The sequence below is a fragment of the Vombatus ursinus genome, unplaced genomic scaffold (genome assembly GCF_900497805.2).
Source record: "Vombatus ursinus unplaced genomic scaffold, bare-nosed wombat genome assembly UNPS02014890.1, whole genome shotgun sequence".
Taxonomy (NCBI): Eukaryota; Metazoa; Chordata; class Mammalia; order Diprotodontia; family Vombatidae; genus Vombatus; species Vombatus ursinus.
Genome location: NW_020954668.1, coordinates 232459 through 259350, shown reverse-complemented (window position 1 = coordinate 259350; position 26892 = coordinate 232459). Strand labels below are relative to the sequence as shown.

General features: G+C 37.7%; 1 gene segment (V, D, J or C); it reads right to left on the bottom strand.

Moving 5' to 3' along the window:
* LOC114028559 overlaps positions 1-26892 on the bottom strand; it is a 125832-nt gene that overhangs the window by 93386 nt on the left and 5554 nt on the right. The window contains 6 exon segments of the C gene segment in view: positions 15879-15943; positions 17634-17749; positions 21423-21755; positions 22319-22636; positions 23568-23897; positions 24416-24733. Coding sequence covers positions 15935-15943; positions 17634-17749; positions 21423-21755; positions 22319-22636; positions 23568-23897; positions 24416-24733 — 1424 coding nt within the window.

Sequence of the window (26892 nt, the reverse complement as noted above, 5' to 3'; positions counted from 1 at the left end):
CATGACTTAGACAGGACAAAAAAAATTACATGACAAAATCCATTATGTATAAAAAGGATCAATAAGAAAATGATACTGGATCAATCTTAATTTTCTCAGGAGTACAATTTTTCTCCTACAGACTGCTTTAACTGCCTCTAAGAAATCTGAACATTTTATTTAATGATTATGATTTTCTTTGAAAATTAATTAATTGTATCTGATTTATTCTTTTACTTACTCATTATTTGGGATTTCATTGTTAAGTTTAACACAAGGAAAACTATTAACATAATTGATTATATCAATCATATGATATATGATAATCATATGATAATATCCCTTGATGCAGAAAAAGCATTTAATAAAGTACAACACTCATTTCTACTAAACACACTTGAAAACATAGGCACAAATGGACTTTTTCTTAAATTGATAAGAAGCATTTACCTAAAACCATTAGCAAGCATTATTTGTAATGGGAATAAGCTAGAAACGTTCCCAGTAAGATTAGCTGTGATACAAGGATGCCCACTGCCACCAATATTATTCAATATTGTATTGGAAATCCTAGCAATAGCAATAAGAGAAGAAAAAGAAATAGAAGGAATAAGATTAGGGAATGAAGTAATAAAACTATCTTCTTTGCAGTTGATATGATGATATTCTTTGAAAATCCTAAAGACTCAACTATAAAGTTAATTGAAATAATAATTTCTGCAAAGCAGCAAGATATAAAGTAAACCCACATAAATCATGAGCATTCCTATGTATTACCAACTGGATCCTGCAGGAGGAGATAGCTAGAGATATCACATTTAAAATAACTCTAGACAGTATAAAATACCTGGGAATACATCTATCAAAACAAACCCAGGATCTATACGAACAAAACATGAAAAAGTACACAAATAAAATGAGATTTAAATAAATAGAGAAATATTAATTGTTCTTGGGTAGGCAGGGCCAATACAATATAAATGACAATTTTACCAAAATTATTCTATATATTCAATGCCATCTCAATTAAATTATAAAAAAAATTTTTATAGAGCTAGAAAAAATAATAAAAAAACATTTAGAAGAACGCAAGTCAAGAATGTCCAATAAACTAATAGAAAAAAATGTAAAAGGAAAGAGGTTTAGCAGTACCAAATCTTAAACTATATTGTAAGGCAATAATTATCAAATCTATCTGGTACTGGCTAAGAAATAGAAAGGTAGATCAGTGGAACAGTGTAGACATGATCTACAGCAGCAAACAAATATAGTTACCCAGTGTTTCACAAGTGTAAGAACTCAAAATTTTTGGGATAAGAATTTATTATTTGGTAAAAAGTTGTTGGTAAAGCTGGAAAGCAGTCTGGGAGAAATTGAGCATAGACCAGTATCTTACACCATTTACCAACATAAGGTCAAAATGAAAACATGACCTAGATATAAAGGGAGATATTACAAGAAAATTTGAAGAACATGGAACATTTTACCTATCAGACTTATGCATAGGTGAACAATTCATGACAAACAAAAGATAGAGAGTGCTGTGAGTTATAAAATGAACAATTTTGATTACATTAAATTAAAAAAAGAAGGTTTTGTACAAATAAAACAAGCATAATAGCCAAGATCAGAAGGAAAGCAGAAAACTGGGGAAAAAATTTGTAGACAGTTCCTCAGACAAAGATCTCGTATCTCAAATATATAAATAACTTTGTCAAATCTATAAGAATGTGAATCATTCCCAGTTAATAAGTGGTCAAAGGATATGAACAGGCAATTCTCTGAAATAAATTTCTATCATGTGAAAAAATGCTCTAAATGAGAAATGCAAATTAAAACATCTTTAAGATATTACACCTATCAGATTGGCTAGAATGATAGAAAGAGAAAGTGACAAATGTTGGAGAGGATGTGGAAAAATTGAGACTTTAACTCATTGTTGGTGGATCTGTGAGCTGGTCCAATCATTTTGGAGACATTTGGATTTATGCCCAAATAGTTATTAAACTACCTATACCCTTTGATCCAAACATACCATTATTAAGTTTGTTTCCCAAGAGGATTATGGAAAATGGAACAGAACCTATATGTTCTAACATATTTATAGCAGCTCTCTTTGTGGTGGCAAAGAACTAGAACTTGTGGGGACACCCATCAATTAGGGAATGGTTAAACAAATTGTGGTATATATTTGTGATAGAATGTTACTCTGCTATAAGAAATGATGAGCTCAATGATTTTAGAAAAGCATGGAGAAACCCTCCATGAAGTAATGAAGAGTGAAACAAGCAAAACTAAGAGAATATTATATACAGTAATAGCAGTATTGTTTTAAGAACAACTTTGAACAACCAAGTCATTTGGACCATTATAAATACTCAAATTAGCCTCAAAGATCCTGTGAAGGAAGATGCTGTTTGAATCCAGAAAGGAATATTGCTGTGGTGTATGAAATGATGAGCTAGTTGATTTAGAAAAAAATGGAAAGACTGAGACTTATGAAGGAAGATGCTATACACTTTCAGAGAAACAGATGATAGGAGGGAAATAAGCATATATGTGTATATGTCTTTTTTAATAGATATCTATGCATGGATATATGGAGATAAGGATACATATATTCGTGCTTAATTGTAGCCTTCTTTGAAGGGGGGTAGAAAGGGGAGAAACAAAGTAAAAAGTGCACAGCATAGAACAAAAGAAAACCAATAAGGAAGCAAAGAAAAGCTGGGCAGCTTTGAAAACAATGTGTAGTATTTATTATATAGATTTTCTTGAAATGGAAATTTATTATTTTATATTAAATCCTCTCTTATGATCTGCTGTGTATGTGGCAATGGTTTTATTTTTCCTTTTCTAGTTTTGTATTTAAGTGTAAAATTAAAAAAATTACAAAAATAAACAAATTCAATTCATGGACAAAAAAAGAAAAAAAGAAAATTGATTAATTGCCTGTGATTTATTATTTGACCTATTCATTATTTGGAATTTCATTGTTATGTCTCTATCTATCTTTTGTTTGGGCTTTATTAACTGATTCCTATTTTTTTTGTATTATGCTCTCTAAAGGATGTGCTTACTTTTCCTGCATTTTTACATTTATTTGAAATAGCTGTGTCTTAATAAATAAATAATTAATTCTTATAAAAGTTCCTGGTGGTGCTAGGAAATGCATGTAATTTTTAGCAGTCCTATTTAGAAGATTCTCTTAGCTCTGGTTTTTCCCAACAGTTTGTTAGAAGCTTTATTTTCTCTTTTGTTTATCTTTCTTTTAGACTTTTAAAACAGAGGGAGAGATATTAAAATCTCCTACCTCTATTGTATTATTTTCTATGGCTTCTTATCATTCAATTAGTTTTTACTTCATGAATTTGGATGCTAAGGCTTTGGAGCACACAAGTTTAATATTACTATTGGTTTGATATCTCTTGGATCCCTTTCAGCATAGTGCAGTTTACTTGTTTATCTTTTTTTTTTTAATATTGTGAAGGTTTACACTTATTATTTTTTCTGTTAACATTATCAAAACTCCCCTTTTTATTCACTTGGTATAAATTTTGTTACAGTCTGGATGACTATTAAAAGTAAACACAAAAGTAAGCTATTGTTTTAGGGGATGCAGACCTATAGAGTAATTTAAATCTGGGGTCACCATTCTTTTTGAAAACATAACCTATGGTTTATGGTTCTATTCACAGATTCTATATATTCACTGACATAAAACTGATGGAAAACCTCTGGGGAGTTAGGACTAACACTAATCAAAAGTACTTTAAAATAGAAAAGCTTCAAACTTTTGTTCTAAATCCAATTTCTTTGAGCCTGTTTTTCAATTTTTTATGAAGATTTTCCCCAAATATTGAATACTTTAAACTCCAATCGGACACATGAGCTAAATATGAAAGATAATATCATAAAGAAATTAGTGAATAAAAAGAGATAACTTTCATAATTATAGATAGAGAGAATGCTTGACTAAACAAGAATAGAGATGTTCATAAAAGATTAAATGAACAACTTTGATTATGTACTATTGAAAAATTTTCCCAATAACAAATTCAGAATGCAACTAAAATTAGAAAGGACTTAGTTAACTGGGGGAAAATCTTTGCAGAAAATTCCTCTGATAAAAGTCTTGTATCAAGATATATGGCAGCTTGTGCCGGCCGCGCCATGCACTCTCCTCCTAACAGGAGCAGGCTGCCAGGGCCACACCTACCAGTCTTCGGAGCCCACCCGGATAAATATAGAGACGAGCCGATCAGGAGGTGCAAGCACTTGAACTTTACTCAGAGACCATCACAGCAAGGCCAAGCAGGAAAGCAAGAGCAGGAGCAAGAGCGCTCCAATCCCTACCCCCCTTATATACCTTCCTAGCCCCTCCTTCTCAGCCCGCCTACTAGTGATTGGTTGTAGGATCAGATACCAGAAGAGGATGTCTGGGGTTAGCACTGCACCAAGGGAGAGGATGTTACAAAGGAAGCTAGTTCTCTGCCGTCCCACTCCCACGTGGCACAGCCCCCTGCATCGGGAGCACAAGCTCTGGTTACTTCCTAATATCCTGTCCCTGCCCCATCTTGCCACAACCCCCACGTGGCACATAGCCAACATCAGACAATCCCTCACAGCAGCTAGGTGGCATAGTGGATTGAGTGCTGGGCCTGGAATCAGGAAGACTGAGTTGAAATGTAGCCTTGGATATGTACTAGCTGTGTGACCCTGGGCAAGGAACGTAACGCAGTTTGCTTCAATTTCTTCATCTGTGTAATGAGCTGGGAAGGATATGGCAAAACACTCTAGTATCTCTGTGAGGAAAACCCCAAAAGGTGTCTCAAAGAGTTGGAAATGCCTAAAATGAGTAAACGACAACAATAACAAATCTAAACATATGTAGAGAATTAATATAAACTTGTAAAAGCCATTCCCCGCAAAATAAATCATCAAAAAATATCAGTATGTAGTTTAAAAAAAGAAATGCAAACCATCAACAACCATTTGAATATTGCTCCAAAATTATCATTAATAAAATGAATATAAAATAAATTTGAGGTCCCTTCTTATATCCACCAAACTGGCAAAAATGCTAAAAAATAGAAAATGACAGGTTTTGGAGGGGTTTAAGAAAGTCAAACTAACTTATTATTAGTGGGTCTTTGAATTGTTCTAATAAGGGAAATTAACTTGGAGCTATAGCCCATGTGTGTTGTGTGTGTGTGTGTGTGTGTGTGTGTGTGTGTCGTCCTTCTTGTGTAGAAAAGAATTTGGAATAAAGAGGGTGCATACTAATGAAGGAATTGCTGAATGAATAATGCTTTATAAATGTAATAGAGTAATGTTGTAACTCCATCATTGCAGAAAAGGATGAAATGACAGAAGCTGCTAAACTGACTTGTGTTCAATCTTGTTCAGCAAATGAGCTGGAAATAAGAAAAACCCCTTAGACAGGGAAATGGAAATTTATTGAGTGGTCCAATGAAAGTTCAAAGTTTTGAAATAAGAAGACAATGTGTTCTGTTGCTGGATGTTTGAGGGAATCTGTAGAGTCCGATAGGCACTAGAGATGATGGTATATCTAATGATGGTATATCCAATGCAGCCACTGATTAGACAAGGATTTGAATCAAACTTAAAATAACCAGTGAAGGAACTGAATTTTAGAGGAGACCAACAAATATTGTAAAGTAAAAGGAAGTAATACAGTTTAGCTGTTTCTCACAACTACTCCAACAAAGATTGATGAAGAACAATAGACTGAGAAGTTGTCATGGGATCCAAAGGATAAATCATATTGGGTCATTTTTCCAGCTTAATATTGTGGATACAACACACTGGCAAGTGAACAGAAGAAGGGTGCCCTATAGTTTTGAAGTTCTGACTCTAGAGCAATAGTGATGACTTAGCTCATGAGTATGTCATGAGGGTGCACCTTTAGCTCTTTTGCAAAGACTCCAGAACAGGATCTCTCACTGGAATGAATGACCAGTGTAGAGGTAGGTCTACAATTCTGTTGCTTTGAATCTCAGAGACTTCTAGGAAATTGACAGGGTTTGGGGCCAGCAACTGTATACTGGAGTGCCAGCTAGGGGCTAGGCTGCAGTTGTGTTGCCCAGATTAAAACCAGTGTCTGGAGCCTATCAAAGTCAGACTAGGAAGGCAACAATTAGACCATGCATTAAATCTGACTGTTTATAACCACTTAAAGACTGTAGCTCCCTAGCATGAGCCATCCCTGAGATCCTTGATAATACAGTGGCAGAACACAACAAAATACATATCAAGAGCAGTTAAGGCCCTGATATTTTCACCAGAAATGTATAGACTATCTAACACACAAAGTACCATTCAGAGAGTAAACCTGGAAGAATGAGTAAACAAGCAAAAAAAAAGATATTGATGAAAAGATATATTATGGAGCCAGGAATGCCCCAAACACAAATTTGAAAGAAGTGAGAAACTCCAAGATATCAAAAACCAAGGCCTCAAAGAAAAATACAGCTTGGTCGCAAGATCAAATAGCATTTCTGGAAAAAATGAAGTGAGAGATTCCAAAAAAAGAATTTTAAATGATTTAATAAACTGAGACTTCTAAGGGAAATGAATTAGAAAAGAAATGAGAGATGTAGAGGAAAGACTTGCCAAGAGCTTAATATAAGAGGTACAGAATTTTGCACAAGTAACAGATTACCTGAAAATTTGAATGAACAAAACAGAAGTTAATGACTCCTTGAGCCAACAAGAAATATTAAAACAAAATCAAAAGATTAAGGAAAAGAGAAAAAATTAAAGTGTTCTATTGCAAGCCAACTGATACTCCTTGCTCTCCATTGCCACTCCCAGGTTCTCTGCCTTCCTCCTCAGTAACCTCTCGTCCTTTGAGCTTCATGCTATTCATATCTACCATGTAATCAAAATCCTGATAGTTATTGTCTGCAGACCCCCAGATAACTCCCCTTCCTTTCTTAATGAGTTCAATATCTGATTTACAATTTTTCTCTTCTCCTTAACTCCTGTCCTTACATTAGAGGATTTCAACATACATATGATGTTGTTACCTGAAATACCATAATCACTTAGTTCCTCAACCAACTTGCCTCTCATGAGCCAATCTTCCACCCCAACTCAGTCATACAAAGATGGTCAATTCCCCACAAATATATTGCCTCCATGTTCAAGAATTCAAAAAACATCACTTACTAGCTATGTGACCGTGGCCAAGTCACTTGCCCCAATTGGCTAAAAAAAAAAAAAAAAGAATTCCCAAAAAAATTACCTTTTCTGGACATAATGTTTTGGATTTTCACCTTTTTCACAGAAGGAGTGCTGCCTTCCCTTACATAACCCTAGTCTTCATTTGAGCCATGACCTCCAATCTCTTGTCCCAGGCCTTCTCCCTTGCACCAGCCACTCTCTCCTCTTCTTCCTATCTTGACCCCCTGGTGAACCAATTCAACTCTACACAGTCTTTCTCTCTTGGTCATTTCACCAATTGTACCTTGACAAATCTCAACTTTGTATCACTCCCACCATTCATAGGCCTTTGTACCTACACATATGCTATTGAATGAAATGAAGAAAAATTCCACAATCATGCTGACTGGGTACACTTTACACATGTATGTCCCCTCACTGCTGCTATGCAACCTTACTATACCTCCCTTATCAACTCATTATGCCACTCTCCACAGCTGGTGTTCCAAATATTTTTGTCCCTCTTTAAATCTCCCATGGTTCTTCTCCTTTCAGCTGAAAACTTCGCAGAAAAAATTGAGGCAATTTTTCATTAACTTCTACTTCTCCTCTTTTTCCATCTCCTATCAGTCAAGTGCCTTCTGTCACTTTTCCTCCTTCATTCCTGTTTCACAAGATAAAGTGGCCTTACCAGGGCTTACCCTTCTACTTGTTCAAGTGATCCCATTCCATCCAATAGATTGCTCTTTCTGTCATCCCTTCTCTGTCACTTATTTTCAATCTCTCTGCTTCTATTATCTCATTTCCCACATTTCTATAAACATACCCATATCTCCCTTATCCTGAAAAAACCCTCACTTGAGCATTCTATCCCTATCTGTCCTTTGCAGCAAAAGTCCTTGAAAAGTTATTAACAGTCTCTTAGTTGCCAAATCCAATGGCCTTTGTTCAATCCTCATTCTCCTTGATCTCTCTGCCGCCTTTGATATTGTTGATCACCCTCTCCTGCTTTTTATGTTTTTGGAGATACCACTCTCTCTCGGTTTTCCTCATACCTATCTGACTGCTCCTTCTCATTCTCTTTTGCTAGATTCTCCTTCAGATCATTCCTTTTAACCATAAATGTCCCTCAGGATTCTATCCTAGACCATCTTCTCTTCTCCCCCTATAGATTCAGCTCCCATGAGCTGATTACTATCTCTATGCTGAGGATTCTCAAATCTTTCTTTCCTGTTCCAATTTCTATCCTGACCTCAAAAATCACATTTCCAAGTGCCTTTCAGACATCTTGGACTAGATATCCAGTAGACATTTTAAACTCACTGTGTTCAAAACAAAACTCATTATCTTTCCCCCTAAATCTGAAATAGACGATACCATTCTCCAAGTCCCTTAGGCTCACAGCCATGGTTGATTCCTTACTATCTTTCCCTCTTCCATATTCGAAACTGTTGCTAAGGTCTATCAATTTCATCTTTGCAGCATGTCTTGAATACACCCCCTTCTCTCCTCTGACATGGCCCCCACTTTAGTACAGGCCCTCATCACCTTACACCATGATTATTGCAAGAGCCTGCTGGTGGGTTTTGCCTTCTTCTAGTCTCTACTCATTCCAATCCATTCTCCATTCAGCTATTAAAGTGATTTTCCTAAAGTCAGATCATGTTGTTGTTATTTAGCCTTGTCTGACTCTTCATGATCCCATTGTGACATTTGAAAAGTTTGAGACATTATTTCTGGGTACTTAGTTGTTTTATTAATAATGCTAACATTTTAATAAAAGAGGTCAGTAGCACTGTCAAATACCAAAGACAATTATGACAGTGGGCTCATGGCTTATATGCCCTTGGAAAAGTGGGTATTTCAGGGGGTGGCAATCAACTTTGATTGGTTAAAAATTAATGAGAGAATGAATATTATGATGAGAAATGGGCTCACTGCAATGAGGGGCTATCACTCTTGGACAAAGAGACTATCTCTACACCCAGACCACCCTCAGCTTTGGGCAATCTAATCAAAGAATTTATCCCCCACCCAAACCTGAGTAGAATACAATGGGCTTCCCCGCCTTAAATTAAATTCTTTATAAGGTTGGGTGGGGTCTGACCAAGATTGAGGAGAGTTAATGTAATCTCATTATCAGTAATGTCCTTCAAGAAACTGAATTTTGAAATGAGGACCATAGAAAAAAGGGGAGACTCTTGATCTCTCCAGTCATTGGTTGTTAATAATCATTCCTCTCACCATGCACCATAACACACCAATATTGTTCATGGATTTTCTTGGCAAAGATATTAATGGTTTGCCATTTCTTTCTCCAAGAGATTAAGGCAAACAGAGTTAAGTGACTTGCCCAGTATTACACAGCTAGAAAGTGTCTGGGACTGATTTGAGCTCAGGTTTTCCCTACTCCAGGCCCAGGGCACCATCCACTGAGCCATCTAGCTGCCTGCCAGATCATGTCACCTCTCAACTCAATAAACTCTATTGGCTACTTATTGCCTCCAAGAGCAAATATAAAATGTGCTGGTATTCAAAATCCTTCATAACCTAGCCCCTCCTATATTTCCAGTTTTCTTACACATTATTCCCTGCCAAGTACTCTATGATTTACTGACACTGGCCTCTTGGAAGTTCCATGAACAAGACACTCCATTTCTTGGCTCTGTGCATTTTCTCTGGCTGTTCTCCGTGCCTGGAATGCTTTTCTTCCTTTGCTCTGACCATTGACCTCCCTGGATTTCTTTAAGTCCCAACTAGAATCCCACTTTCTATAGGAAACTTTCCCTGGCCCCTATTAATTTCAGTGCTTTATATATGTACATATATATGTATATATGCTACTCTTTTAGTTATTTCCTAATTAACCTTGCTTTGTATATATTTCTTTGTATATATTTTATATATACATACACACACACACACACACACACACACATACACACAGAACTTGCTTTGTATATATTTCTTTGCATATTGTCTCCCCCATTAAATTGTGAGTTCCTTGAGGTCAGGGGCTATCTTTTGTTTCTTTTTGTATTCTTAGTGCTTAGCACAGTAGGCTTATAATAGGCTCTAAATAAATGTTTATTGAATGATTGATTATGTGTCTGTATGTGTAATTGTGTTCACATTTTCCACTCCTTTTACCAGTTCAGATGAAAGGTAAGTCCATCTGTTCCTCCACCGCTTCCCATGTTTGTCTTGCATCTTTGTTGTAATAGTTATAGGAGAGAGCTGGACTGTAATGCTTCCTCCTACTCAGCCATCTTTGGCAGTCTCTTCTGGGACTGTATATAGAGAAAGTATTTGTAGTTACAGTGAGAGTTTGAGAAGATACAGGCTATATTCTTTATCACAAATGAAACATTGCACATAATTTTCTATATCCTTGTCATATTACTGATTTAATTGTTAATAAATTATACATTCAATAACATTAATATTAATCTTACCCTAGTAGATTAAGAGAATTACTATGAGGGGAAATATGAGTAACCATTGAGAAAAAAAGGTTTTCTCATTTCTTAAATAAGTGATGATTAACAAACTGGAGTTGGGGCTCTGAGTTTATCTGAAAAATTGTATGACATGTTAAAATTTTACTAATTGATGAGGAAAAAGTAAAAGAAAATTCCTGGATAACCATAGAATTTAAGATGATATTATTAAATACGGGAACAAGCAGGCTGAGCATGACCTTTAAGTGAATATGGTTCAAACCTGAATACTTTTATAGCTAAGAATTGACATTGGTACCCTCACTGTGTATCAGATAGTCTATTTGTCACAAAGAGTGTACTGATGGAAGATGGCAGTTCCACAGCTGGGAGAAGTTGACAGTGATGCCCTTATACATTTGTAACATATTGCAGTTTATGTTAATCTGATTAAGAAGACTAATGGATTAAAATATCTAGTTTCAACTAAACTAATCTTTATATAATAGATGAAGTCTAAAAAAGATTCCTGCAAAGAAATCACAGACTGAAGAATACACTAATCATGTGAACATACTCCTGGTATAAGCTCTTCTTAGCTATGTTATGATAATAATTATAATAATCTATAATATCTATCACATATAATATATAATATAATGACAACTTAAATAAGATAGGGTATAGTTTGCAAAAAATTAAAAAATTTTCAATATTTGAAATATGGACTTATTCAATTTATTATCGATATTAATGTTGAGCCTGCTTGGAAAGTTGAGTGAGGATTTAAGATAGAATATTAGTTTCATGGTAACATAAAGTCATTATGATTAGTAAGACATTTAAAAACTAATCTTTTGTTGCCCAAAATGATTTAATTATGTCACCTATAAAAACGAATTATCTCTGCATTAAAAAAAAAATCTCAAAAACATGTTTTCTAACCTGTTTAAAAAAAAAACTTCCAAATGAAAAGTTTTAGTTGATTTAGAATTTATTTGTAAAAACACACATAATGCCTCTCAAATATTTTGAATAATCCCTTAATCAAGTGTTTATCAAGCGCCTGCTTTGTGTCCAGCCCCGGACTGGGCCCTGGGGAGACATGATAAAACAATCCTCACTTGTGAGGAGCTAACATTCTATGGAGGAGACAAAAGTACACATAAAAAAATATATATAGCATATATTTACATGTTACATTTAACATAGATAAAACATATATTATATATAAATAGATAGTTATATTTAATACAAATATGTGCATAGCAGTTAAATATAAGGTACCTTGGGAGGAAGGATAATATCAAATGGGGAAGCCAGAAAAGGCTTCTTGTAAAAAATCTTAAAGGAAGAAGAAAGTAAGGAGAGAGCTGTTTCTAATTATGAGGGAAAAGCCAGGGTAAAAGCAATGTTACCAGTGTGTAAGGAATAGAGAGAAGGCTAGTTTGGTCAGATTTCAGAGTCCAGAGTCTAAAAAGCTACCTCCAATGAAGCAGCTGGTGGTGTAGCGGTGGATAGAACACTGGGTAAGGAAGCCCTGAGTTCAAATTCAGTCTCAGAGCTAGTAATAGATGTATGACCCTGTCGCTTAACTTCTTTTTGCCTTAGCTTCTTCACCTGTAAAAAATGGGGGTAATAATAGCACCTATTTCCCAGGGTTGTTGTGAAGATCAGATGAGATCATGTGTGTGAAAAGTGCTTAGCACAATGCCTGGTACATAATAGGAGCTAATATAATGCTTAATAATATATTAGTAAGCTAATATAAATGCTTATTCCCTTTCTTGAGATAAGGTTAGAAAAATAAGTTTGGGATAGGCTGCATAGGGCTTTAAAAGTAAAACTGAGGAGATTATATTTTATCATATAGGCAATTGGAATCCACTCGAATTGATTGAATAGATTTTGTCATATGGTCAGATTTGTGTGTTTAAAGAAAAGCACTTTGTCAATAGAGTGCAGGATTGAACTGGAGTGGCAGAAAGACTTGAGGAAGAGAGACCAATTAAGAGACTTGAAATAATTTAGATGAAGGGTAAAAAGGGCCTGTTTGTGAGTGGAGAGAAGTAGTTAGAAATGAGAGATGTTGTGAAGGTAGAAATGACCAATTCCATGTTCCTCATTTCTCTCTGCTTTTAGGTAATTAAAAAGAAAAAAGCACCTCAATTTTACTGGTTCATTAAATGACAAGGAGGTCACCCATTGGCTCTTTGTCCCAAGTTGAATCCTGAGGGTATTTGGGTCTTCAACTAGAGTGTGATCACACATCTCTGTGTGTTATTCATTGCACTCATGGATGCCTCACACTGATACTATCCATCAATACTAGCAAATGTTTGCTGCCTTCCCTTGTGAGCAGCAATAAAGTTTGTTTAGGCTGTCCCTTTGTGGGATGGCACTTTTCATGTGGACTCCCCTTTATTACTACAATTGGTAACTTTGGGAAAGGGAGTTTCAATTGAGTAAAGAGGCTGAGAGAGAGTAAGAGAAGAGAAAATGGAAGCAGCAAGGGTCAGCAAGCTTTTTCAAGAAATTTGGCTAAGCAAAAAAAAAAAAAAATGGGGCAGCTAGGTGGCGTGCAGTGGATAGAGCACTGGCCCTGAAGTCAGGAGAACCTGAGTTCAAACCAAGCCTCAGACCAAACACTTGACACGTACTAGCTGTGTGACCTTGGGCAAGTCACTTAACCCCAATTGCCTGACCAAAAAAAAAAAAAGAAATTTGGCTAAGGGTGAAAAGAATATTGCATGACAATTTGAGGAGAGGATAGGATTTAGCGAATTTTTTTTAAAGGATGGGAAAGATGTAGGCAATTTTGAAGGCAGTGGGGAAAGAACTAGGAGACAACAGCACAGATTAGTATAATATTTTTGTTAAATATGTTATTATTACTATAAATATTTTAGTAGGAGCAAAAAAGTGTTTTTGGCTACTTTTTTTTTTTTTGGCCATGAGTTAAGTGACTTGCCTAGGGTCACACAGCTAGTAAGTGTCAAATGTCTGCTCTGAGACCAAATTTGAACTCAGGTCTTCCTGAATTCAAGGCTGGTGCTCTATTCACCATGCCATCTAGGTGCCTGGCTACTTTTAATAAAAAAAAAATAAAAATTTTTTTGAAAAATGTCAATAATTTCAACTTTAATTCATATTTTAAAATGTGTATTTTTTTATATGTGCTTTATAATGTACATAACAGTATTGCATCTAGGGGGTCCATGCTTAGAAATGTCTTACTGATAGGAGTGTGCAATAAAAAAATAACAGAAGCCATTGCTCTCATCCCTATCTTTTTTCTTTTTTTTTTTAGTTTAAGTATTTTAGTTTTTTTTAGTTTAACTTTTTATTTTAATAAAATCAGAATATACACAGCATATGCAGTGCTTGAACCATAACTGATGCAGTAAGCATTTACTAAAACTACAGTGACTTGAAGTTCAATCTTTATATTCAATAAATTTTAATCCATTCTTATATGTGATTTTTGATTCCTGTTTATGAGGTAAAAATATTACTGACTGATAAAACTTGCTAAAATGTTACTGTTGAACGTACAAACCACTGATTGTGCCAATATAGCAAAGATTGAGGATTGTAATGTCACCCCCTTCCCCTCATCCTAACTAAAAAAAAAACACATCAACAAATATCTGAGAATCTGTCCGTATCACATCAGTGTTTAGAAGTGTTTCATTAATGTCTTAAGACAAGTATATCAAAACCTTGCCATGTCTTTAATGTTAAAACCTGTCAATTTTGTTTTACTAACTTGTGATAGTTATAGCTACATTGTCCATGCCAGATATAATTCACGCATATGGTGACATTCAACATTCAAATGCCAGTGTTTTTGTACTGTCTTTTAGTCAAGTTTCTTTAAATTTTCAAATAATCACTTTTAGGCTTACAGAAAAATTGTCAAAGTGTTCAATAAACATGACATAAAACTAATTTTCTCTCCAATTATCATTTTCATAGTTCCAAATTTTTTTTTTTAGAATCTAGTCCCTTCTCCTTCTTGGACAAGTTTCATTTGGCAATCTCCAAGAGACAAAATAAGTTTGGAATCCGAGGACATGCACATAAGGCTACATATAATGTATATTTATTTATTTATAAGTAAAATACTTTATTTATAAAGTATTTCAAGTATTTGAAGAAAATTGTCATGTAAGCTTCTTGATGGCAGGAACTGTTTTTTGTTTGTTTGTTTGTTTTTGGCCTTTCTTTGGCCTTTCCAGATACTAGCACAGTGCTTCTTGAAAGACTAATTAATCTTTCTCCAGTCTACACATTCCTTATTCCTTTAACTTATCTTTGTATAACTTGATTTCAAGTGCCTTTACTATCTTGATTGCACTGCAGCTTGATAGCATCCTTTTAATAAATGCAGTACTGGACATAATATTCTAGATATGGTCTGACTAGGGCAGTGTAGAACAAGACTTTTTCATGCTTCACCCCTCCACCCCCTCCAGATTAGCTCTATGCTGCTATTAATTTAGGCTGAGTTCACATTAATTCTTTTGAATGCCACATCACATTTCTGAAATGCTGAATTTACAGGTCCCTGAAACTTCCAGGCTTTTTTCGTATAACTGGTTATCTACTTACACCTGACCTCTTCTGTTGCAGTTTTTTTCCTTATTCATGTTTTGAATTTAAGTGTTGGATTTTATAATATTTGTTCCCAACTTATCCTTATTCTGTCATTCAGTATATAAACTCTCTTTTCTAACTTTGTGTTATTTGCAGATTTGGCTTTCCTGATATAAAGCAAAACTGGGTTTTGAGTTTTGGAGTAACGTAGCCATACATGAATCTCTGATGAATTGAGAACGTCCCTCAATGAGTTCCCAGGACAGGAAAAGGATGGCAGGGCCTTTTAGATGTTTCTAATAAAAACCATTGTGACAATATAATATACTTTTTTATTTCAAAATGATATTGTGGTCTATTACAGCTTTTATTTTTTTTACTAGTTTTGTTAACTAGTAAAGTACAATTAGTTGTGCTTAAGAAATATGCATTTTTTCCTTCTAAATCCTAATTTTAGAAGGGAGGACATGAGAGAGGTTGCAGGAGGTAAGTTCTACATAAAGTAATAAAAGAATGTGGGAAAACCACATGGAAATCAAAAGTTAAGTCCTCCCCACTTCCCTCTCCATCACCCCCACAAGCTTGGGAGCCTCTTGTTCTTCCAAGAGTTGTTGAAAGGGTGAATTGTTATCAGTCAGCAGGGGAAGCTCAGCTCAGGCCTTCAGGGAATTATTCCTTCTTTTGGTTCAAGCTCTTTGTTTTCAGATGTTTGCCTTTCAAGCATGAATTTATTTCACCTGTGAATAATAAAGAAACAGCCTTAGTGTATGTATGCTAGACTTGAGGTTAGAAAGACCTATGTCCAAATTCCACCTTATACTTACTAGCTATGTGACAACATATAGGTCATTTTAATCTCTCTGAGATTCAGTTTCTTCATCTTCAAAACAAGGTAGGTACCCGTGGTATCTACCTCATGATACAATTTATATAAGGTCCTTTGTAAATGTCTAATGTTATTATTAATAATAATAATAATAATAAATGTATGCTTTTTCTCTTGACCGTTTTTGGGAAAGAATATCAGAGGCAAAAAAGGACCTTTGTGAATCCATTGGAGATAGTTTGGAACAAAGATGGGGAACCTGTGGCCTCAGGGCCACATGTGGCCCTCTTGGTTCTCAAGTATGGCCCTTTGACAGAGTCCAAACTTAATAAAAGAATTTGTTCTGTAAAACTTGGACTCAGTCAAAAGGCAGCACCCAAGGACCTAGAAGGCCACATGTGGCCTCGAGGCTATAGGTTTCCAGTTCCTGGTTTGGAATAATGAAAGAGGTATAGTGGAAATACCATTGACTCTGAAATCAGAGGACCTGAGTTCAAATCCCACCTCTGATACTTCATATTATGTTACCTTAGGCAAGATACTTAACCTCTCTGGGCCTCTGTTGCCTCATCTGCAAAATAATGGGTTTGTACTAGGTGGGCTCTGAGATCTTTTCCAGATAGATATAGAGATATATGTCAAATTGTGTTTCCTATAAGGACCTAAAATTGTGACTTTGTTGGCCCAAACATAGCCCCTACATATTTTAAAAATGAGACCTTAAGTCAGTCAATAAAAATTTGTTAAGCACTTACTATATGCCAGGTACTGTGCTAAGCCCTGGTGATACAAAAAGGCAAAAGACAGACCCTGCCCTCAAGGAGCTCCAAATCTAATGGAGGAGACAACAAGCAAACAAATATGTATAAACTATATATATAATATATTTTTGTGTGTATATATGTATACATATAATAAATTAGAAATTAACAAAGAGAAGACTGAAAAGGGATTGGGAAAGGCTTCCATTGGAAGATGGGATTTAAATTAGGACTTAAAGGAAGCTAGAGAAGCTCGTAGAAGGAGATGAGAAGGGAGAGCATTCCAGGCACAGGAGAAAGACAGTGAAAATTAGTAGAGTCTGAAGATGCAATGTCTTGTTCAAGGAAAAGCAAAGAGGCTGGTGTCGCTGGATGGAAGGATGTGCAGAAGGGTTTAAGGTACAAGAAGACTGGAAAGTCACACATATATAAGATACAACTTAATTGTGAGTAGGAGTATATATATATATATATCTACATAAAACAATGAACAAATATACATGAAACACAAAACAGTCAAAGGAACATAACAGCAAAATAAGAAACAAGCATACTCAAATTAGTAGTAATTTATAGCAGCAAAAATATGAAATGCTTTGTAAATGTCTAATGTTATTATGAATAATATGAATATTAATAATAATATTATTAAATGCAAGGCATATTTCACATTAGAAATCTCTAGTATTGTTGCCTAAACACATATGTAACTATATTTCAGGTTTACCTAACTACCGAATAACTTAATAACATCATAACTTAACTAAGGAGAAAGGGTGCCCATGTCACACTTCCCTAGGCACACGCTTGTTTAAACTGTATGCATCCATGTCCTCTTACCTTGAACAGAGTGACTGTTGTACTGTAAAAGAGACTCAGGAGGAAGAGGACAATGAAAGTAGAAGCTGTCGTCCACAGGTTCTCAAACCCCTCTTCTTCAGCATTGACTTCCCCTTCTTCATGGGTTTTGAATGAACGGAACAGAAAGAGAACAGAAAGAACAGTGTTAGATTCAGTCACTATGGGGCTGGGACTAGACGGAATCTTTTGCTAGTTGGAAGAGGCTGTTAAATAGGAATAAACTGCTAAATAGGCATCCTTTAGATGTGTTTTCTATGAAGATGACATTTTCTAAAGGAAGTCTATGGTCCTTGCCCCAGGAACAGAGACAGGCATCTAGGAATAAGAAGGTTGTAAGTATGGGAGGAGCCAGAAACTTGGAAAAATACAATTGAAAACATGTTCTAAGCGTGACTTAGTGTGACAGGCAATGCAGAGAAGGGAATGAAAATTCAGTTAAAAAGGAAAACTTTCCCTGCAGTCACACAAGGATCCCTATATAGTGCTGATGACAACATTAAAGTCACTATTTAAAAATGAATTCTGATTTAAAATGAGTTCTGAGAGTGATTTAACTCTGTGTCGCTCTTATGGATGGCCAGAGCAGTGAGAACAGTGGAATCAATAACAGAAAGGAAGAAAGAGGTGATGATGATGACAATTAATTCAGGTCACATATGTGAGAGATAAGTGCATCTCTGTGTAAGGATATGTGCATGCACATATCTATGTGTCTATTCCTGAAAATAAAAATCTTGGTTTAGAATTTTCCTAGTTCATCTAGGCTCTTAGGAACACATTCCACCTGCGTTCTTATTTGGATCTGAGAAATCTTGAGGATAAATATGGTCCTCAAATTTTCTTAAATGACTAAGTTTTGGATGAGAGGAGTAAGATGGATATGAATTCTGGACTGGCGGTGAGGGGATGGGAATAGATGAGCCAAGAGTTTAACAAATTATGGTTGATTTCAAGACTCTCCTTTCTTAATCTAATTATGAAAGATATTTTCTTTGGAGAATTAAGGGTTGAGGAGAGGACTTGCCCTTGGGAAAGTGAGCACAGAGCTCACTGCAGCCTACTGTGAGAGTAAATGAGTCAAGGTGTTAGATAGGAGGTATCTTAATGTTTTTCTCATCATAATAGGCCCCATGCTACCCTATCTAGTTGTCCAAAAGAAAAAAAATAGAATGTAGTTGAAATCTATTGTGCTGGCTGAGGGTATCTTTCCATGACCATATAAGTCTGAGGCAAATAAAGAAACTAAAAACTAATGATTGATAATACATCTTCTATTTCCTTCTTCCCCCTTCAGTAATAGTTGAAGGCAGTACTTGTAGCTCTCTATAGAAAGACTAAACTGGTAAACAACACTTGGATCATAAAGTTGCTCAGGAATTGGAAATGTAGGGAGAAGGATAATAGCCCAACATTCAAACTAAAGACTATACTAGGATATATGGTTATCTCAATAACATCCCTAGGATACTGTTTAAGGCATCATTTCTATTGTTTACCATTTCTCAGTTTCTGTTCTCCCTATTTTTTCTATCTTTACGTTTCTGTAGTATAATTTGCCTCTCTCAGCTTTTCAACAGGAAATAAGCTTTCTGTCTACATCTGTTTGTGTACGTAAGCTAAAAGGATTTCAGAGTTTTGTTTTTCCTTAAGAACTCATAATTAGACAGAAGGAAGGATTTGAAGTCTCTCCTGATTCTATGTTTAGACTACAGTACATATCAACAATCATTGCTGATTATTACTGGGAGCAATAGGGCCTGATCTCTTGGAGAAACTAAGGTTGGGTTACATAAAGTAAGACATCCTATAGACTTAATTTTGCGCAAGATGCTCAGGTGCTTCTACTATAATAGAATTGAGCTTGGGGTAAAGGATCAACTGGACTCTTGGGAATTTAGAGTTTCTTGTTGAGTTCCCAAGGACAGATCTGAGATATGTTTAGGAATGGATTTATTTGGAGATTTCAGAGAAGAAGTTTAGCTAGGGAAGCAAAATGGTTTCTTTAGCTTCTGTGCTATTCAGGCAAATTAGAGAATATTGATTTTCTACATAAAAGCAAATATTTTTGGTAGATCAACACATCGTCTTCATTAGGATCAGATGTCCTTTAGATTGCCTGGACCTGCGTTTTGCTAAGATGAATATGTCTCAGGGCAGATGAAAGATCTTGAAAAGAGTCCTCATAGAAAATATTAATTTTACCTTAACTAACTATTGCATCCTGTTCCCAAGTGTACATTACTGTGTTTGGACTTCTATTGAACAATAAACAAATTGAAATTGGACAGCAGGCAATTTCTGAATAAGTTTTCTCTTCCCTTGTCACATGCAAGCTCCATCAGAGCCATAAGTTCTTTGGATAAAGAGTCATTGGTCTTTCTAGGGCTGCCTGAAATTCCATCCTCACATAGCTTCTAACAAGGAAGCCAGAAGGGTGGGCTTATTCAACTGGGGTCCCTTAGATATTTTTCTGTTCTCTTTGATATTTCTCTTTCCTCTTTGGTATTTCTTTGAAAAGGTGACCCATGACTCCTTCCATGGAGGTCATTCAACAAGGTCACATTTGGCAATAACTCTACTCTCAGTCTTAAAGATTAGCCTTCCCCTATTCTAGTTCCCTCAGTTTATACTCTTTGGATGAGATGCACTTACCTAGGGACAGACACTGAAGGTCTAGGTCAGGATCATCATGTATGGGGTATACTGGGAGAGGAAATGGAATCATCATCTTGAACTGACTTATTTCCTTGAGTCTAGAATTAACTCATCCCTGGGACACTGTGTCCCACTCCCTTGGACATGAGGAGATGAAATAACTAGGCTTCCACTCAAAGCTTAGACTGGGGAATTAAAGGGACTGTTATGAATGATCAAGTGGGACAGAGGGTTCTGAATTCTTTATCATTAGGCTAAGGTATGGAGTTAATACAACTGAGGCCATTTGTAAGAGGCATTGCTTCCTTCCCTTCTCTCCCAGAAGGCTGAATATTTTAAGTGGAAAAAAATGCACATTACACCTACTAAGGGACAACATGATGTCTTTGGCTGAAAAGTCCATAGACCCCACATGATAGTAGGATTGTCAAAATTCTATAAGTGCTCATACTCCCCTTTCAGGGAAGAAGTTTCCACTGACTTAGTCTCGTGCTGGTGTCTGTGTGTGTGTGTGTGTTACATGTTTACGTTCCTGTGTATCCATACATGCATATGTGTGTTATCAGTTTTTTTTTCTGCAAAACTTGTTTTCAAGGACTTAGAAATATGAACTGTATTTATAGCATCTGAGCAACATGGGATTGAAGTGAGGAGTAAAGTTGGGGAAAGGTGATGAGGTTGAGTGAGGGAGGCAAGGCTTAAGGTGGTGTTTGTGTGCATTCTTGTGTGCATGTGTTTGTGTGCGTAGGCAAATAATTTGAGGGGTGATATGAGGGAAAAGGGTCAGGAAAGGAATGTTGCACAGAGAGAAGCTTAGGGCCAGTCAGATACCATTGTTTACTACAGAACCAGAACCTCTTTGTAAAGTTGATTTTTTTTATTTCTAATTTTTATAAAATGCAGTATCTTATTTCAGTCACATGGTCTTACATACTCCTTTGGGGAATTCAGTTGGCACAGAAGCCCCCAGAATCTGCCCCATGAATGAGCTAGATAGTAAGAGTAGGACCTGTAGGGACAGTAAAAAGAGATTGACCAAGACCACACCCTCTCAGTAGCAGGTATTGGCTGTATCAGATAGCACAAGGGAGACATTGACGAAGGTGGGTTTACCAGTGGACTTGTCCACGGTCTTCTCAGTCACCGACAAGGGTAGTGCTTCATGAACCACCACACAGGTATAGGAATCCCCTGCATTCCAGTGTTTCTCAGACACTGTCAGGGTGCTGTGGGAGAAGTAGAGACCGTCTTTCTGGGGTTCCTGCTGGGGGATGCTGGTGACATATTTCTCTGAGGGTATAGGCTGTCCTTTGTGCCGCCACTGGACAAGCACATCTGCTGGGGAGAAGTCCTTCATCAGGCAGGTTAGGGTAGCTGATTCCCTGAGGCTCAGCTCTTCAGGAGCTGGAGGCAATAGGTAGATAGCTGGTGCGTACATGGTAGTCCCTGTAAACAAAGAGGTTATTGGATGAGGTAGGCTGAAAAATGGAAGGTCTGAGAGTAGAGAGCTCATAGTCACAGCCTAAAAGCATGATAAGAGTTAAGGGAGGAGAGTCTTGTGGTGAATCTGGGACCTAGTAGGAGAAAGTTGGAAAAAAGGCTCCTAGGTCCTCTGAAATCCTAGAGACAAAGAGTTATGTGGTATGGGGTTCATATTGAAAGATTATTTCAGTATTTCCCAGTAATCCAAGGGCAACATGTGGAAGGATGGGAATAAGGGTGGGAAGGAGGAACAAGAGGAAGAGGAAGATCTACTGGACCTTTCATGCAAAAACTTTGCTGCTTCTGCTTTAGGGATAAAAGACTGGGATCCTCTGGGTTGGTTTTCCTAGATTTAGGAAAATGAACTCAGAGTTTTTCCAGACACTTCACAAGAGTTTAAACCACCCTTCCCAACCCCCCCCCCCATGGCATACAAGATAGTATCATCTGACTCTGGATGGGCCAATTGCAGAGTTTAGCAAAGGGAGGAAAGATGATAAGAAGGAGGAGAAAGTTGGGACCCTTACCTTTTGGCTTAAAGATTTCTTTCTTCAAGGGAACAGGATGATTAGGATGAATCACGATGCATTTGAATACCGTCCCTGAATTCCATTCATCTTCACAGACTGTGGCTACTCCCTCAGCACTAAAAGTGCCATTGAGGTGGCTGAGGGACACCTTAACGGTAGTTTCCAGAGGCTGTCCATTCTCCCGGGTCCAGGAAATATTCGGATTTTGAGGAGTGGGAAGGTTTGTGACTACACAGGTTAATTTGGCTGATTTGGTAACAAAGATGCTTGCAAAGGAGGGGGGGATGACAAAGGCTTCAATGGGTGATTCTGGGCCTATGTCAAAGGAAAAGTTGTATTTAATTTCCAAAAGGAGGCAAATTGAGACAAAATTATACAGGCCCTCCAAATTCCAGTAATGTTTACTATGGATCTATCCTTCTTCTCCCTTAATCTTCTCCTCCCCTTTAACACCTCCTCCTTTTTGCATACTCACTATGGGTTTAAGTGCGTTCTTCTTTTTAATAAAGTGGCAAGCAATCTGAGCTTATAGGTCTGATAAGTTCTATAGAGCTCTTTGGACTCTTCCAGGCAGGTATTAATTTCAGTCGTCTCTAAGGGAATTTCCCATGTTTCTCCTGGTCTCCAGGGAAGACCATTCCTACCTTTACTCAGTGACCAACTCCAAAGATTGCTGAGCAATGCTTTAGGACTCCCTTTCTTATGTCTAATCTAACTGCTCATGCTGCAGTACGCTTCTATTTCCTTTCATTCATTCTTCATAAGAGAAAGAGAATGTGAACATTCTCCAGCTGAAGAGATCTAGAATTATTTTTCATGCACTCTTCCCCCATGTGTCTCCATACAAGTAAATAAAGAGAAAGGGATCCTATTAAGCATCATTGATCTCAGTCACTTATAAAGTAGGATGAGAAATGGTTAAACAGCCATCATCAGTGTCTGAGGCTCTTGGAGAAACTAGATTCATGTTTAGCAGAGCTGATCTCAGTCCCAGGCAGATGATGATCAGATCACCAGAAGTAAAACTTTGGTATTTGGAATCTATATTATCAGCATGCTAGAGTCTTTCTGGGCATGTTAGCCCATCTTTCCTCTAGGTCCAAGTCCTAAGCTAGGGAGGATTTCCTGGGGAAGAATACTTCTCTGGGGCTCTCCTATAAATAGGACTATTAGGTATAATCTCAGGAGTGAGAAGGCTGGGAATTCCAACTCACTTCCAAGGAGTTCCATCTTGAGCATCACTTACCCCCACTGAAACAGGTTGAGGAAACATTCTTCTGGAATTGGACCCTTTCATGTTCTACCTGGCAGGTGAATGTGCTTTGGCTGAGCCAGTCATTTTCACTGATAGTCAGGCTGCTCTGCAGGAAGTAAGTCCCAGAACCTTCAGGCAGGACTTGACCTGTAGAGACACCTGACAGAAGTGGCCTGCCCTCTTGAAGCCATGTTAATTTGATCTTGTTTGGCTTGAAGTTGGTGGCTTGACAGATGAGCTTGGATGTTCTTAGGTTAGAGCTGGAGAACACATCACGGGGTGGAATATACACAGTCACATTGGGGGAACTGATGGTGCGATCTGAATAGGAACACAAGCCAGGAAAGGGGGAAGTTAGGACCCTGTCATGACGAGGCACAATCAAACAAAAGAAAGTTTTTGCTTTGACTAGCTTTGCCTGTCTGGAGTAGTCCTTCCCTTGTTTGGCCCCTTGAGTTTCTGTGCCTGGCTGCTTTCATTAGGGATGATTCTGAGGATGGAAAGAAGCCTGGAATAGAGGGATCACTATCTAGAATGGAGATCTTCCCAACAGCTCCCTTAAATCAGACCTCTTCTTTGAGCCCATTATAGCTATCGAGGAGTATAGGCAAGGATATGGGTGTATGCGTATACATTTTGATGTGTCTATATATTTGTTGTGTATTTGTATGTGGGCTTATGTTTGTGTATAAAATGCTTGTGTATGGGACATACATTCTGTGCTATCTGCTGGGATGTTTTGTTCCCCTCAAAACTGCAGGCTAGTTCTGCTTCATGGAGCCAAAGCAAGGGTATGGAGGAGAGAAAAGATAAAGAAGGAGTTGTACTTCAGATCTTACCTGGAAGTGGAACTCGAACTTCCTTGTTGCCTTTGGTATGACGGGTCTTACATACCAAATAGCTATCTTGTCCTTCGAAGACATCATTGGCAGGGAGGGTCACTTGTGAGGTGGCTGTGTACGTGCTCCCACTCATAAGAGTTGGGAAGATCTTTAAATCTGTGGCACTCACAGCACTTTGGTTTTGGTAGCTCCAGGAGAAGTTTATGGATTCAGGTAGAAAATCCTTAGCCAAACAACCCACAGCCACAGGAGCATCACTCATTTGAGAACTCCAACAGGAGGAGAGGGGGAAGAGCTTTGGTGCAGCTGGGACAGCTGAAGAAGAGAATAGGGGAGGACAAAACAGAAGAAAGATGTTAAAAATTAAAGGCTTTTCAGGAGGGCTGAAACCAAAGCAGAGAAGAAAAGGGCTAATTTCCTTGTCTGTAAAGTTATAGGTGAGAAGCTGGAACAGGTTAAGAATAGTGAGCTGATTATCCAAAGTTCTCCAGATGAGTGTATATCATACCTTCCTTTTCATGCATTCTGTGCATATACCCCATTTTTTGCTCATCCACCCCAAAAAGGAGCTAGACACCATAGCATGGGCTCCCTACAAGGCTTGGCATCCAAGCAAAAGATAATGCAGTATTGCCAGAGAAGGCACCACACATGAGGATGCATATTTCTGAAGAGATCAGCCCTAGGGAAATCCCAACCCTGAAAACCCTCATCTAAATAGGGAAACTTAACCAGAGGTCTGTGAACTTAAAAAATTATTCATTGTATTTCAATATAATTGATTTCATTTGTGATCTTACAGATTTTATTTTATGCATTTTACTTTAAGAAGTCCTTGGATGTCACCAGATAAAGATTCCATGACTCAAAAAAACATTAAGAACCCCTGGAATCCTGCAGCAAGAAAAGGCCAGTGCTGGTCAGTGTCAAAAGTGGAGAATCATATGATTAGTTAAGTTAAGCTCTATCTAGGCCAGGGCTATCCTTTCTACTACTTTGGTCCTGTTCTCAGAACACCCAGATCCTTAGACACTACTCTACGAGAGAGAAGCCAAACCTTCCTATCTAAAATCTATCAGTTGCTGGGAACACCATTCTCTATGCCAAAAAGAGCTTTTCACTTTTCATTGATCCAATTAAGCCTGAAATGCTAGTTGTAAAGGGCTGGAGAAACTAGTCATCCAGTTATGGTGAAAAGCTCCTTCTTGGCTAAATCTAGACAGTGTGTGTGTGTGTGTGTGTGCGTGCGTGTGTGTGTGTGTGTGTGCAGTGGTGGTAGTGGGGGTTTAGTTCCCTAAAGCCTTCCAATGCTCAGATGCAAAACTGTAACATCTTTTTAAGCAAGGAGAAAAGAAAGGTGACTCATCATTTCAAGGTCCCAGTACTATACTGAGGAGGCGGGTGATATAAGTAAAGCCCTATAGGAACAGGCCTAGAACATGGGTTTCATGCACAACTCATCCCCAAAGCTTTGTGAATATGGAGCAAAACAGCTCAGTCCTAGAGGGAATTAATGGACAGACTCAATTAAAAATAAGACCAGCCTCAGTAGGAGCTCCCCATCTCAGCTCAGCTTAGCTCAGCTTTTACTAGGGTATCTGCACAAAGGAGCTCTGGGCTCAGCAGAACTGATGACTTTTGTATGGACTGACCCAAACTCAGTTCTTTCTAGCTCAGTTTCTTTCAACCCAGTCTAGAAAAGATTGAGGATGGCCTCAAACCATCCAGCACAACTTCAGCAGGAGATCAGTACAGAACAGTTCCAGGATAGCCTACTTTCTTGTTTAGCTTTCAAGCACATTAGTCAGTTTGGGCCGGCCTAGATATGCCCAGTTCCAACATAGGGCAAATTCAGAAAAACCTCAGCTCAGTTCAATTCAGCTTACTGGGTAAGGCAATAGTTTTTTGGGCTAATTTTAGCCCCAGTCCAACTGAACTCAGCTCTAGCAGGAGGTCTGCATGGATCTGAGCTAGCTCAGCCAAACTTATTTGAGCTTAGTTCCATCATCTGTAAAATGAGCTACAGAAGGAAATGGCAAACCACTCCAACCACCTTTGCCAACAAAATCCCAAATAGGGTCACAAAGAGTTGGACACACCTGAACAACAAAACTAGCACCAGCACAGCCTCAGCTCTTGCTCCAGCTCTTCTGAAAAGTCCTGGCTAGAACTCAACCTCAGCTTCATCCCCAGTTCTAGTTCTTCCATAGCCCCTGTTCTAGCCTGGCCCAATCTCTGACTTCAGCTCCAGCTCAGCCCCAGCCCCAGTCCCAGCTCCAGCTCAACCCCAGCCCCAGATCCAGTTCTAGCTCAGCCCCAGCCCCAGTCCCAGCTCCAGCTCAACCTCAAGCCCAAACCCAGCTCTAGCTCAGCTTCAGCCTCAACCTCAGTTCAAGCTCAGTCCCAGCTCCAACCCCAGTTCTAGCTCAGCCCCAGCCCCAGCCCCAGCTCAGCCTCAACCCCAGCCCCAGCTC